Source organism: Chrysemys picta, chromosome 6 (assembly GCF_011386835.1).
Source record: "Chrysemys picta bellii isolate R12L10 chromosome 6, ASM1138683v2, whole genome shotgun sequence".
Lineage (NCBI taxonomy): Eukaryota > Metazoa > Chordata > Testudines > Emydidae > Chrysemys > Chrysemys picta.
In genome coordinates this window covers 6,386,348-6,401,316 of record NC_088796.1, presented here as the reverse complement: position 1 = coordinate 6,401,316, position 14,969 = coordinate 6,386,348, and the positions used below count along the sequence as shown (strand labels likewise).

Genomic DNA, 14,969 nt, shown 5'->3' with positions numbered 1-14,969 from the left:
TTGCTATTTTTTTTTATGTTTGTGGTTAATTTAGCAGCGACTTAACTGTTCAATTTAACCAGTAAACAACAATAAACCATCCCTTGCAATGGCTTTGAAAGTGTCCTTCCTTTCTAATGCTGAGATGCATGGCCGACGGGCTGAACTACATCATCAGGCTGTCTTGTTCTGATGGAGAAGGCAGCAAAATATCAGATGGAGTCAGTAGCGCCCCCCACAGCTCTGGAGTGAGTGAAGCAGCGAGAGCCATTTCTTAATGCAAGAGGTGCTGGTTTTGCACTGCCCTGCTCCTTGTGTTCTGTACACCTGTGAAGAGAGAAAGTAAAACGCTGCCCAATCAAAATTCTCCTCTTACTCGCCTGAACGGTAGCATTGGACGAGCTCATGAACAGCACAAGTGGAGAACCAGCGCATTGCGGGAAGCAATGACTGGACCTGGCTGGGAACTGGAATTTCCATCCCGGGGGAAATTCTGACATTTTGGGGGCAAAAATCATTCTGAGTCAGAACGAAAAGGTAAAATTTTCCATGAAGTGAAAATTTAAAAAAAAAACCTGATTTGGGACCATTGAAGCATTTCATTTTGTTTAGATTTCTATATTATACGAAAACATTCAATAATGTTACCTAGGTAACATTAACTATAGTTCGTATCATAGACTATTAAATTAACAATTTGCCATAGCATAGAAGTCTAAACAAAAATGAATCAAAATGATAAAGCCAAAGTGAAACATTTAGACAGTGTCGAAACTAAATATTTTGACTTTGGCCTATCAGAAATTCATCGAAATTGACATGTTCCCATGATACATTTTAATTTCAATTAGACTGAATTTTTCAATGGAAAACTGTCCATCGCAAAATTATTGATCAGGTCGAATGATGACTATGTAGAGTCTTAGCATTAGAGACAGAGCGAGAAATGTCCTATGATCTCCCTTTGGGGGGAGGGATAGCTCAGTGGTTTGAGCATTGGCTTGTTAAACTCAGGGTTTTGAGTTCAATCCTTGAGGGGGCCACTTAGGGGACTGGAGTAAAAATCTGTCAGGGGATTGGTCCTGCTTTGAGCAGGGGGTTGCACTAGATGACCTCCTGAGGCCCCTTCCAACCCTGATATTCTATGTAACTTAATCACTGCAGGTTTCCTTTAAAATGAGTGGTGGAGCAGAGACTGGAGTACTTGACTCCTCACCCTGTTGTTTTGCCTAGGACAGTGCTTCTCAAACTGTGGGCCGGGACCCCAAAGTGGGTCGCGACCCCATTTTAATGGGGTCCCCAGGGCTGGTGTTAGACTGGCCAAAGCCCAAACCCCACCGCCTAGGGCCAAACCTGAAGCGTGAACCCCACTGCCTGGGCTCAGGCTTCGGCTTCAGCCCAGGGTGGCGGGGCTCAGGTTACAGGCCCCATGCCTGGGGCTGAGGCCCTTTGGCTTCAGCTTTGGCCCCGCCGCCCGGAGCGGCATGGCTCCAGTGGGCTCATGCTTCAGTTCCCCCTCCTGGGGTCATGTAGTAATTTTTGTTGGCAGAAGAGTGTCGCAGTGCAATGAAGTTTGAGAACCCCTGTCCTAGGCCATACATGTATTAACTTCAGTGACTTAAGACCAATGAAAATCACCCCATCTCACGCATATAGCAAGGTGTGGCCGACCCAGAGCCCACAGATACTGATTGAAGACCAGCAAATTGGGCTGTCTGGTAGGTTGCCAGTGGCTTTTTCTGGCTTTGGACAAAAGAAAGTCTAGCACAGAACCACACTGGCAACAGAGAGAAGCCACCCCCTTAGACCAAGAAGGAGCAAGGCCTGGGCTGCATTGTAGAGCTCCACGGGTAGCACTGGCCCCATGGACAGCAGTATCGCTGCCTCTGGTCGAGCCAGCACCGTGGAAAAGCCCGAGTGACCGGTCGGTGACCGCAGCATCTCCTCTCTGGAGCTGCCCTGCTGGTGAATGCGTGATATTTTTTCCCTGTTCTCTTTGTTCCAGCTGATGCAGCAGCAGGCGGCGATCATGGCATCCGTGGCACAAGGGGGCTACCTGAATCCCATGGCAGCCTTCGCCGCAGCCCAGATGCAGCAGATGGCAGCGCTGAACATGAACGGCCTGGCTGCTGCTCCCATGACGCCAACCTCAGGTAAGGAGCCCGCAGGACAGCAAGAGGAGTCGGAAGCAGCAGGCTAGGGAGTTTCCCAGACAGAGGTCGCTGTGCTAGAGAGCAGAGAAAGGGGGGAATGTCACAGGGTAGCAGGAAAACACAGACAGGCATTCTTCATGGAAAGGCCTGATTGTCCTGTCATCTGCAGTGAGGGGGAGCCCGGGTGAGATTGGGGGGCAGAGCTCCCAGATCTGGAGTCGCAGTCAATTCTGAACTTGCCCAAAGTTTTGCGCACCCTCTCGTGTGGCGTTCCAGTCTGAGACAGTCTAGAGAGAGACCGGGGCCGTGGTGTTCGGTTCTGGAGCTGAACCAATCCAGGGGGTTTCGGTTTGAGGCCCGTCTCTGCCGGCAAAGTCCACGCCATCCTTTGTCGTGCCGTAGGCAAGGAGCCATCCTCTTGCTCCCCCGAAGCCGCGGCTTCTCTTTTAGGATGTCAGGGAAGAGCTACAGCAGGAACCCTGCGAGCTGAGACTGCTGGAAACACAGCAGCATGGGTTTGGCCTGGCCTAGCGAAAACCATAAGCAGTGCCAGCACGTGGGGTAGACTGGGACAAACCAGAGAAAACACCCCACATCCCCTGCTCCCCTATGCTCCAGGAGAACGGATGGGTGGAAAAATATGCCAGAGGGTGGCACTGATTTGCAGGGGAGGCCAGACAACAAAGGGGACAGCACCACAAGGAAACATCATCATCCCCCCCAGCAGGATAGCTATGAGCAGAGCCTGTAGGAGCAGACACCTCGGCCCCCAGCACCTCACCCACACCCCTCTGTGGGGGGTTTTGATACCCTGGACTTAATGGTGAGGGCCACCGTTTTTGAAAGAAAAGCCTTGGATGCAGCAGGCCAGATCCCGAGCAGCGCTGAGCGCTTTTCATTTCCCGTTGTCGTTCGCAGGCGCTGCGGGTGGTCAGTGCCTCTCAGAGGCAGGTCGCTTGTTTAGGTGGGCGTAGATGCCTGGAGCTGAGCTTGACAATATCGGCCTCAATATGGCCTTTCTGTGCCTCAGTTCCCCGGTTGTGTGAATGCGGATAAGACTCAGTGTGGCTTGCCGGGGGCGTTGCGAGTCTGGATGTGTGGCTCTAAAGGGCATCGGGGGAGAGATGCTAATGTAGCACAGTGTGATTGGGCAAAGGAAGAAAGGGAGGAGATTGACGAACAAAGAACCGGCCGCTACTGTCCATTTCAGAGCAGGGGCCAGACTGGAGCAGGAGGGAGGGGCCTGGCCAAGGGCAGAGAGGCCAGGTGACATCATCACGAAATAATAACTGCTGCGGTGACGTCAGACCGGGACACGTGCAGGTTACAGCCGCAAGGCAGGGTTCTCAGGGAGGAACTGGGAACAAACGATGCTCAGCAGGGAGCTCACGGCGGGCACAGTTCCTGCCGTAAGCATCTCTGTTATTTGGTGGATCACTAGGCTGTGGGAGTGCAGGGCTCTCCTGGCCTTCAGCTCACACACGTTTTAACAAAGAGCTTTCCTTCGGCCAGCACCATTACACTGAAGCACTGCTGGTTGCCCAGCAAAGAGAACGAAAGCTCTCTGGCTCAGGGGAACCAGCCAAGTGCTGTGAGTCGTGTAAGGAGGGGGAGTGATGGTGAGCAGGAAGGGGAGATGATGGGCATGAGCCACTTTGTGTGGAGTGCAGCCACCTTATTTAGAGGGTGTTGGGGAATACGTGTAAAATTTGGATCTAGATTTCACACACTCGGTAGTGTGAGATTGCGGAGGTTGGTGAGGCTCATCTCTGGTCACACTTTTCCCGTTTAAAGTGCTGAGCAAATATTAGTCAATCTGGTCTCACGACTGCCGTGGAAGGGAGGGGAAACTGAGGCAGGGGGATTAAGGAGGTATATGGAGGCTTTCAGCTGCTGCCTATGTTGAGTGGGGCGTGTGCAGGGGTGCAGCTGCAGAGGGCTGCTACCTAGCAGGAAGTCTGGCTAAGGCGGTCACAGTTCTTCTGAGAAGCACATGGCGGAGCAGCCTGGAGGCTGTTCTAAGTTACACTTGCTGCAAGTACAACAGCAGAGGATTGCCAGGGCACAGTGGAATCCCAGCCATGACCCTCTTTTCTTGGCCACATCGCATATGATACTTATACCCTTCCTTATATCCTTATATATACTTACATCCTTCCTTAGAGGTTTTTAAGGCCCGGCTTGACAAAGCCCTGGCTGGGATGATTTAGTTGGGGTTGGTCCTGCTTTGAGCAGGAGGTTGGACTAGATGACCTCCTGAGGTCTCTTCCAACCCTGATATTCTATGATTCCACTCACTCTGTATCACCAGAGAATTTAGACGTCAGATAGATGTGAGATATAGGTGTATGGATGGTCCATGGGAAGCCAGTGGGGAGTTATTCACACTCCCTTTCCATGGCCCAATGACTATTCATTGTCATCCATAATGGCAAGTCATAGTCATTCATTCAATAGCCATGAGTCCACGGGAAAAGGGTGAGAATGACTCTATAGCCTAGTGGTTAGGACACTCCCTTGAGAGGCAGTGGCTTGAGGTCAAGTCCCTGCTCCAATGACTTATTATACAAAGTGGAACAACTTTAACCAGAGACACTGGGATATGTAGCTATGGGTTTTCACATCGCCCAGAGTGTAGGGCATGCTCCTGCAATGTGGGAGACCCACATTAGAATCCCTTCTCTACATCAGGTAGAGGGGAGAACTGAACTCAGATCTCCCAAATCCCAGATGCGTGTCTACCCAGTGGGTAACGCTCCTAAGGGCGATGGCGTCACCACCACCCCTGGTTGGTTTGTGAAACTAGCCATCCTTTGTTTTTGTCACATTGCCTGAAATCAAAATGACATTTATAAAGTCGAGTCGAAATAAAACCTCGCGTTTCAACCTGACCCAGACTTTCTTTTTTTTTTTTTACTTTTCCATTTGATGAAAATTTTCAAAAAGTGTCATGTTTGTTTCAACCCCCAAAGTGGATTTAAAAAAAAAAAAAAGGTTGGAATTGCCAGTGAACCAACAAATCTATTATTCACCCAACTCCATTGGACAGGACCCACCATGTTCCCAGCAATACCATGTGTGCACTTGTTAAGCCCATTCTGGCATCTGTTTTAATTTGACTTCACAATCAGCCTCTTCATTTTTTAAAATGGCCCATGAACCTGGCTCCAACCTATCTTCCAGAGTTTGGGCTGAATTAGGAGGTGTGTGAAATGCATTTGAGGGAGGGGGGCTGCAAAAAGGTGTCAGGTAGGGCTTGTCTACACGGTGGTTTTAAAATGGGTCAGATTGAGTTAATCTGGTTTGAACGTGCTTGCGTGCACACAACACAACCCACCACTGTGCACTAACACCACAATTATCAGGACTCCTCTTTTAGACTCACTTCTGAATCTGGCGTTTTGCCTCTGCTCACCACTCTGCCACCTCCACTGGCTTTTCCTTTGTCCTCTCCTCACACTGAGAGTCTTGTGGGCGTGACAGCCTTTACCTTTGCAGCTCCTGCCCCTGTGTATCTTCCTTCGCCATCTCATGTCTTGTTGAGTCTCCATCTCATGTCAGGGCTTGTCTCTTATTCGCACTAGCCATATACCTCTTTGTTTGACTCTTCCTCTCTTATTCGCCGTATGAGGGAATGCGTTCATTTTCTTTTTATCACTTGCACGACCACTTCTCAGCATTCCACACCAGGAGTCCGTCCTCAGCTGGTGCAAATCAACATAACTCCAGTGACTCTGCCAATTGACACCAGCTGATGATCAGACCCCATATATTGTCCACGTCCTGTAACAGTAACACACGACAGCACTTGAGGACCATTTGCTCCATATAAAAGAAATCTGCGCACTGCTGATGTGTCGGTTCTTGCGGTGCTGGTTCTGGAGAGCTCCAAGAACCTCTGTCCTGCCAGGGTGCCAAAATAAAACCTCCAGGGCAACTCGCATAACTCAAGGAGCGGCTCTCCTTGTTTGTGTTGCTGATCTCTCCTAGTTCATATCGCCCCACAACTTTGCCAGCATTGTCTCACAGCGGGGGGCAGATGTACTTCACCGAGGTCTCCAGCAGGCGGGTGGACAGGCTGTGCACAGACCAGAACCTGAAATCAGAAGGTGTTTGCAGGGCCTGGCAGTGTCTGGAAGGGATCCTGTGAGTCAGCAAGTCCAGCCAACCCCATCACATAATGCCATTCATAAAGTTACCAAGCTCCAGCTTAAAACCAGTTAGGTCGTTTGCCTCCACAGCTCCTATTGGGAGACAGTTCCAGAACCTCTCCCCTCTGATGGTTAGAAACCTTCTTCTAATGTCCACTCTTTATTTACCCAGGGCTAGTTTAGCTCCATTTGTTCTTGGGCCAACATTGTCCATTAGTTTCAACAGCTCTTCCTCCACCCTGGTATTTACCCGAGATGTATTTATAGAGGGCAATCAGACCCCCCCCCCAGCCTTCTTTTTGCTAAACTAAACAAGCCCTGGTCTTTGTCTTCTCTTGTCAGATAGGCCCTCCATCGCCCTGATTTTCCTATTAGTCCTTCTCTGCACCTGTTCCAGTCTGAATTCATCTTCCCAGAAATCTCCGATGGAGATCAATATCTGTTGTAGTCTCCATTTGCCTCCTTGCAGGCTGTCATTGTCCAGAATAGATCTGGTTGGCAAATAGTAACTACATTCCCTGGAAAGTTTGGAGAGAAGTGACACCAGTTTTTTTAGGTCTGTAATTTTCCGAGTTTTTCATTGAAATTACAATGTACATTTTTATTCACCTTGATTTGAATCAAAACAAAAAATGTTTCCTTTTTTCTTTTTCTTTTTTTTTTGGTTTCCACTCCCTTCATTCCCCTTTTTTCCTCCGGAAAGAAGGCGGGGGAAAGGAAACTGAAACCCGAACATCTTTCATTTAGATTTGAATAAAATTGAATCAAAACTATTTTTTTTTCATTTTGATGAAAAAATTGATAATTCTGAACTCTCCCCTGGTGGAGAGAAAAGATTGTCTAGTGGCTAGGGCACTACCCTAGGACTTGAGAGACCAAGGGCCGATTCCTTGCTTTACCACATGCTTCCTGTGAACTTGGTCAAGTCACCTGGTCTCTCTGTGCCTCAGTTCCAATCTGTACTATGGTCACACGAGCACTGTCCTCCTGTTAGGAGTATTGTGAGGAAAAAATACATTAAAGATTGAGAGGTGCTCAGATACTGTGGTAATGGCAGCCAGATAAGTATCTAGATAGACCAAAAAAAATGCTCAGAGATTTTCATATAATTTGAAAAGCCACTTTTAAGTGTAAATTTTTGACCCTCTGTAGTTATAACAGGACTAGCCAGAGGCACTTTAGCTTATTAGATCCTCTGGTTCATGGGGGCATCATCCTTGGATAGCATTTACTCTGCCAGCTCTGTCATACCGGCCTAGTGTACCCACAGCAATCATGGTCTTGGGAGCATGAGGTCTGACTAGTTCCCTGAGAGCTCCAGCTCTTATTAGCAAAAGTGCCTTATATTTTCAAAGGTACCGATGCCCTTCAGTGCCCATTGACTTCAGTTGGAATTGCAGGTGCTGTTTGAAATCTGGGCCGAAGCACAATATCGGTTTAATGTTCTCCATAGTTCTCCTGAGGGGGTGGGCAATGGGGACAGGTGGAAGGAGGTGAGATAATGAATGCAGTGTTGTCTGGTGTCCTGCATCTGGCCTGCCTGGTTTTGCTCATGGCCAAAGTACACAGATCACCCCCCAAGAGAGGGAATCTCGGCCTGTGAATTGTGGTGGCCAAGAGGGTTGAGAGCTTCCTTCCATTTCCAGCAACTCAGACACCAGGAGTGCCCTGTAAACCATTGTACCAACTCCCCCAGAGTCATCGTCAAGGCACCAAGCAACCCAGCGCTGCCCTGAAAGCGCTGCGCAAAGGATTCTGGGATGCACCCAGTTCTGAATGACCGATTGGCACTGGAAAGGCTGGGAAGCCCTGCCATGATCGATGACAGTCTCACTGTGTGAATGCAAAGGAAAAGCAGTAAAGCTGGGACTGCCGGTGGGCAAGCGAGGATTGAGAATGACATGGGGTGACAAGGCCCTGACCCGGCCTCGAAGCAGCAGCCGGTCACAGGGTGAACTGGCCCTTCAAGAGACATGAGGGCTCAGCTGCACCTGTGCCAGTTTTGGCCTGCCTCTCCCAATGGAGGCAATGAGCAAAATCACCTAATGAGGAGTCAAGTAGGGTGACCAGACAGCAAGTGTGAAAAATTGGGACAGGGGGTGGGGGGTAATAGGAGCCTATATAAGAAAAAGACCCAAAAATCGGGACTGTCCTATAAAATCGGGACATCTGGTCACCCTAGAGTCAAGTGACCTGGAGCCAGGCCAGCCTGCTGGGGGATAAAAATTGGGGAAAGAAGAGAGGCAGCTGGAGACTGGTGGTGGTGGGTGAGTCTGGGCCCCCTTCCTGGCTGGAGCAGGAAGGAGAATGCTGTTTAAGACCTAAGCTAGGGTGTGCTGTCTTGGAAGAAGTGCGGTGGCAGAAAGAAGACAAGACACCCCAGAAGGGTGGACCTTTGGGGCTTAGCGGAGAGCTAAGTTGCCTTAACATTTGTCTGCCAAACTCCCTGGGCCTGTGAGAATCCACTGGCTCACACAAGCTCTAACATCTCCTTGCAGCTGCATCTGGGGACAATGTCAGCGGTTATTGATTCAGTCAAGGGCCTTCTTACCTATCTCTCCCCTGGCTTCTCTTGTTATAGAAAAAAAAAAAATCTCATTCCAAGCTGGCTTACGGAAAGCCAAGGAAATGCTTGACTTGGAAATCTTACCCCATACATTTCAAAATATGTGTTTACACAACGGTAAATATATAAACAACGAGTCGATGGAGCTACTGCAAAACCAAATAGAAAAGTGGCTTAATTATATCTGCACCCTTTAAACCCGCTGCTGACAAGATTATCATATTTGCATTAGCTAGATTTGTTTTGTGTTGGTGGGAGCGGAGAGAGCGTCAAACAGCAAACGCCTGGAATTCAAATGCTCTCAGGGCCTGAAAAGCACTGAATCCATCCAGTGTGGTGCATGGTGGCCCTGACACAAAAGAACACAAGCTCTTTTGCATATCAATAAGGCTTGAAAATGAATGAGTTCTGCAACTTAGTTGTGTAAATACCAATATAACAGCCAAATGCTTTGTCTGCCATGATTTACAGTGTATGAAATATATCCCTGCACCACTTCTGTGCAAGCATCTGTAATACTGTATACCCTTGGGAAGACATTTCCAACTCTAGGGCCTAGTCCACTGTGGTGTTCTCCAATTTCACACTGATTATGTATCTCCGTTCATGAAAACCCTATACAGCCATTCATAGAATCATAGAAATGTAGGGCTGGAAGGGACCTCAAGAGGTCATCAAGTCCAGCCCCTTGTGCTGAGGCAAGACCAAGTAAACCTAGACCATCCCATGAAAATCTCCATTCATGAATAGCCAATTAATATTCATTTATGACAAGCCTAGCTTTGGAAATGTCCCCACCCAGTAACACAGCACTGCGTAACCGGCACAAACCTTGCTAGGAAGAAATGTAGAGGACGACTTTCACATCCAAGCCACCACACCCCGGAGGTACTGCAGACCCAACATGCATTATCGGTGTGGCTGCTGTTATTAGGAGAAGAATAGGAATTCTGCTTCCGGGAAGATTTTGAAATTATAACATTTTATTTTCTTTCTGATTTGAAACACCCCCTCCCATCCCACCCGCAAATTTTGAAACAGAAACCTGGAGAAAAATGGTTTTGAAAAACCGAAAGATTTCATTTTGATAAATTCTAAGCAAAATCCTACCGGGTGGGCTAATGGGGAGCTGGGTCTCCAGGCTATAGGCAGCCCGGGGAACGGTTGTGTCAATTTAGATGGAATAAATTGGGCCAGAGACTCAAAGGTGTTAACATGACTCTGAAGCTGTCCAACTTTAAATAGTTTTAAACAAGATTTGGGGTTTGGTACACAAAGACCTCAGCCTGCTTAGTACTATGGCAAACACATCATTTTAACTTTTTCTTAAAGATACAGAAAAGAAGGGGAAACAGTTAATGCATTTGAAATATAAAGCATTAAGTAAGGCTTTCTTTTTAACATCATCCCTTGTTCCCTTTCTCTTTAGCCAGAGAGAGTCTATAAAGGCAAAAACTCTTGTTTGACAGTCTGTTAGATGTTTGCAATGTTGTTGTAGCCGTGTTGGTCCCAGGATATTAGAGAGACAAGGTGGATGAGGTAATATCTTTTATTGGACCAACTTCTGTTGGTGAAAGAGACCAGCTTTTGAGCTAAACAAGAGACCTGCTTGAAAGCTTGTCTCTTTCATCAACAGAAGTTGGGCCAATAAAAGATATCACCTCCCCCACCTTGTCTGTCTCATCTCTTAGAGGATAATACCTATCCTTTTTGGCAAAAAGAGAAAAAGTTAGTTGAGATGGGCTGGAGCTATGCTGTAACTGCCACTGTTCAATCCCGTTTCCAAGAAGACACAGCAAGACAAACGCACACAAAAGGGGAAAGAAGAGAACAGCAAAGATAGAAAATGCACCTTCTGTCTCTGGTGTTGGCTTTCATTTGCAACCTCACTGCTGGAAAACACAGGCACCCCACATGGTCTTATCAGCCACTCAGAGTCCTGGCAAACTTGTACCAGCAGCAGGCTTAGGGCATTGCATTTAACTTCCTCTTTCTGGTCACCGGCTTTCAGCAGGGTTGCAAAATCTACAGTCTTGACCAGCTAAGCCAGATTCTTATTAGCGAGAGGGCAAAAGGAGGCTAGGAAAGAGAAGAAATAAGGAAAATGACACACGGGAAGTGGGGGTGAGAAAGTCTCACATACCAGGTGGTGTTCGGGAATCAGCTGAAGCCGGTGGAGGTGGTGATGCCATCTGGGTCCCTCTCTCTGGCCTGGTCTGGTCAGGTCCATTTTCAGGATTAGGATGAAGAAGGACGGAGATCCCAGGAGATGGTGGGGATGGCAGCCAGAACATTACCAACCAGCTCTAATTATCATCATTTATTATCTGCATTATGGTAGCCCTTAGACTTCCCAACTGAGCTCAAGGGTCCCATTGTTTTAGGCGCTGTGTAGACACCTAGTCCCGACCCCACACAGGTTGCTGTCTGAATAGGCAAGACAGGCAAAGGCTGGGAGAGAAAACAGAGACATACATCTATCCATCTACTGCCATATGTGCTCCTCCATCTAGTTTTCTGTCTGCCAATGGTACTGCTAATGTAGCTACTGTAACCCACGCACCTCCTGGGTGTGGTGCTCTGGCCCCTCGAGTGGCACCAAGACCACTTAGAGAGAGATTAATGAATCTGCTACAGCCTTAGCTAACAGCCATGTGGCTTTTAGCTCATGTAGTAGAGGCTCAAGCATTTAGCTCCAGAGATCCCAGGTTCAGTCCCACCCACCGACAACTGGGGTCTGTCAGTGTTACACTAGCATGGTAGATAACTAGATAGCAGTGCTCCATCTTGAGCCTTGTGGCCTTGGACTTAAGATCACCCTGCTGGACAGAATTTGCCATTTATTCCTCCCTGCCTCCCCCCCCGCCCAACCTTTCTACTGTTTGCTCTATGTGAGTTTTGCATCTCTCACATCATCTGTATAATCGCATTAAAATATTTCCAAATATAGGACCAAATCCTCCACTGGTGTGAAGTGGTTTCCTTCCACTCACTTCAGCGGCGCTACGCTGACTTACTCCAGCTCGGGATCCGGCCCCACTGGGTTTATGCAAAGGAAAATTAAAGCATTGAGGGGAATAAACCTCAACAACAAAAAAATCCTCACTGCAATTTTAAGTAAAGAAATCACATTTCCTATGCAAATAGAGGAGAGATCAGGAAAAGCGACTGAAATGCTAACTAGTCTCTGTGACATTCAGACTGACGCTGTGTGCAAAGAGTACTGCCCTTGAACCTCAGGATGTCACCTCTTGTTCCCTGGGCCCCGCATACTGCATAGAGGGAATTTCTTCAGGCCAGCGACATCTGAAGCAAAGGAGAAGAAGCAACGTGTCCGTTCTGGGCAGCGGGAAGGCACTGAAATAGCATCCACTATGCTATAGCGAAAGCGGAGTGTCTGCGTAACATTTGGGTGGGCTAGAGTTCACTTTGTTTCCCATCTCCAGTGCCTTAAAAAAAAAACCCAACTCCCATAGAAAGTCGCTGGAGACCCAGAGTTCAGTCTCTATGGATTTTCAGCAAGGATGGCACAGGGTCAGCCTCCCCACATTCAAGTCCCAGAAGGAACTAAAGACATGAATTTAATTAAATAACTTTATCAAATCTTATGATAAAGAAACAAATAATCTAATTTTTACAGCATGACATGACTATTTTATAACCCACAGACATTACCTTCACAGTTATAAACATAAATAAAGGAAACAAATTAAAATCTGAACAGTTCAGTCCCCACAGAAGTACAGTAAGAGAAACGGAGAGTTCCCAAAAGCTTAGATTTTGTCGTCTCAGTTAGAGTCTTTGATCACCAAATCTATGCAGTCTGCTGAGTCTAAAACAACATCTTCCCTCCACTTGCTTGTAGGAATCTTCAGTTGAAATTCATGCAGACACTTCCTCTGCTGAAATCACTGCTAGCCAGCCAGAGAACTGATTAACCAATCACTCTTGCCCCGGGAAATATTTGGAAAATACCTGCCACCCGGACAAGCTGATCCCTTCCAAAAGCAAAAAGAAAATGGCTTTTCAGAAATATTTGTAATGAGCCACCTCTGGCAGGGGTGCAATAGAGGGTGTCTCTGTCAGAAGCAGGGAGCCCACCCCAACTTTCACCGCACTTTGGTGGTGGAATTGTACCTAAGGTCTCCTGAGAACATGCAAGGAGCCTCTGTCAGAGTATGGCTGCTGGGTGGATGGTTATCGCTTTAGCTAGGAGATCAGCTTCCCAGAGCCAGGGTTCTCTAGTGATTACGGCACTGGATTGCAGCTCTGGGGAGATGAGTGCTGTTCCTGTCTCTGCTGCATGACCGTGGGCAAGTCGTGTCGTCTCTCTGTGCCTCAGTTTCCCCTCTCACCCTTTCTCTATTTATTTTGTAAAATCTTCGGGTCTTCTTACTATGGGTCTATGCAGTGACCAGCACCACTGGGCCCTGGTCTCAGATGAGACCTCTAAGCGTTGCCTTAATAAAATACCATGATAATAAATTCAGACGTGATGACTGAGGCAGAGGGAACTAGACTCAATTACACTCTGTTAGCCCTACTTATTCCCACCTACTGCTGTGTAAGAATGTCTACACCGGTGCAAATTACATGTGGTGCATGAGTTAAAGCCTCTTACATACCATTAGAGTCAATGGCCTAATTCAGATATAATATATTTAATAAAAAAATATATGCTCTAGTTCAAAAGGAAGTAGTTTGGGGAAGTTCTCTGGCATGCGCTATACTGGAGGTCAGACGTGATAATCTAATCGTCCCTTCTGGCCTTGGAATCTATACAAAGGGAGGTGTGAATGACACATTAAGTGGGTATGCAATATCGCAGTAGCCATGTTGGTCCCAGGATATTAGAGAGACAAGGTGGGTGAGGGAACATCTTTTAACGAGGAGTCCTTGTGGCACCTTAGAGACTAACACATTTATTTGGGCATAAGCTTTCGTGGGCTAGAACCCACTTCATCGGATGCATGAAGTGAAAAATACAGGAGCAGGTATAAATACATGAAAGGATGGGGGTTGCTTTACCAAGTGGGAGATCTGTCTAACGAGATAAATCAATTAACAGCAGGATACTAAGGGAGGAGAAATAGCTTTTGAAGTGATAAGAGAGTGGCCCATTACAGACAGTTGACAAGAAGGTCTGAGTAACAGTAGAGAGAAATTAGAATGGGGGAAATTAAGTTTAGGTTTAGTAATGACCCAACCACTCCCAGTCTTTATTCAGGCCTAATCTGATGGTATCCAGTTTGCAAATTAATTCCAGTTCTGCAGCTTCACGTTGGAGTCTGTTTTTGAATTTTTTGTTGTTGAAGAATTGCCACTTTTAGATCTGTTATTGAGTGACCAGAGCAGTTGAAGTGTTCTCCTACTGGTTTTTGAATGTTATGATTCCTGATGTCAGATTTGTGTCCATTTATTCTATTGCGTAGAGACTGTCTGGTTTGGCCAATGTACATTGCAGAGAGCGAGACAGGCTTTCAAGCCACACAGAGCTCTTTTTCAGAGGTAAAAGACATTACTTCACCCACCTGGTCACATTAAGTGGGTGTGAGTCTCGCTAAGTCTGGAAGGCGTCTGCTGGAGTAATTTACATGTTGCGGGGGGCTGCTGAAATTTAAACTCCTCCTGGACTTCCTTAGGTCCTGTCTCCATTAGCAATCTGGTGCAAACACACTGACGCACTGATGTCAAGAAGAGATGGGAACCATGCATTTTATTCTGTTAAATTACTAAATTAAATCTTAGCAGTGTTGAATTTGTTTTACATAGGTGCCGCATAGCCACTTTGGGCTCATCACTGGTACACCTATTTCTCTAATGTAGGCAGCACGCAAGACTCACCCCTGAATTTAGCCATTGGTCTGTCTGCCCCTCTCAGTGCAGCCAGAACTGCAAGGTGCATGGCAGGGTTGGGTGAAACGGCACCAATTAAATGCTGTCCTTGTGGGGGTAACTGTTACGATGCTACAAACTGTAGCTGTTCTTTTTTCCTTCTTGGACTAGCCATCTACTCAGCGTATTCTGAAACTGGAGAGCTTACTAGTTCAGAGGCAGGCCATGTGATAGCCATGCCCGTAGGCCAGTCATTGGATTCAATAAGATCAGAAGGCTGACATC

General features: G+C 47.3%; 1 protein-coding gene across 15 annotated transcripts in view; it reads left to right on the top strand.

Annotated features, from left to right (window-relative positions):
- Nucleotides 1–14,969, top strand: part of CELF4 (CUGBP Elav-like family member 4) — an 874,489-nt gene that overhangs the window by 758,442 nt on the left and 101,078 nt on the right. For all 15 annotated transcript variants that reach the window (XR_010602081.1, XM_005296185.5, XM_065598684.1 and 12 more), the window contains exon 7: nt 1,985–2,132. Coding sequence is in view for 14 of the 15 variants with exons in the window: in XM_005296185.5 (XP_005296242.2) it covers nt 1,985–2,132 (148 nt within the window). In the remaining variant the exon portion in view is untranslated. The remainder of the gene's footprint in view (nt 1–1,984; nt 2,133–14,969) is intronic.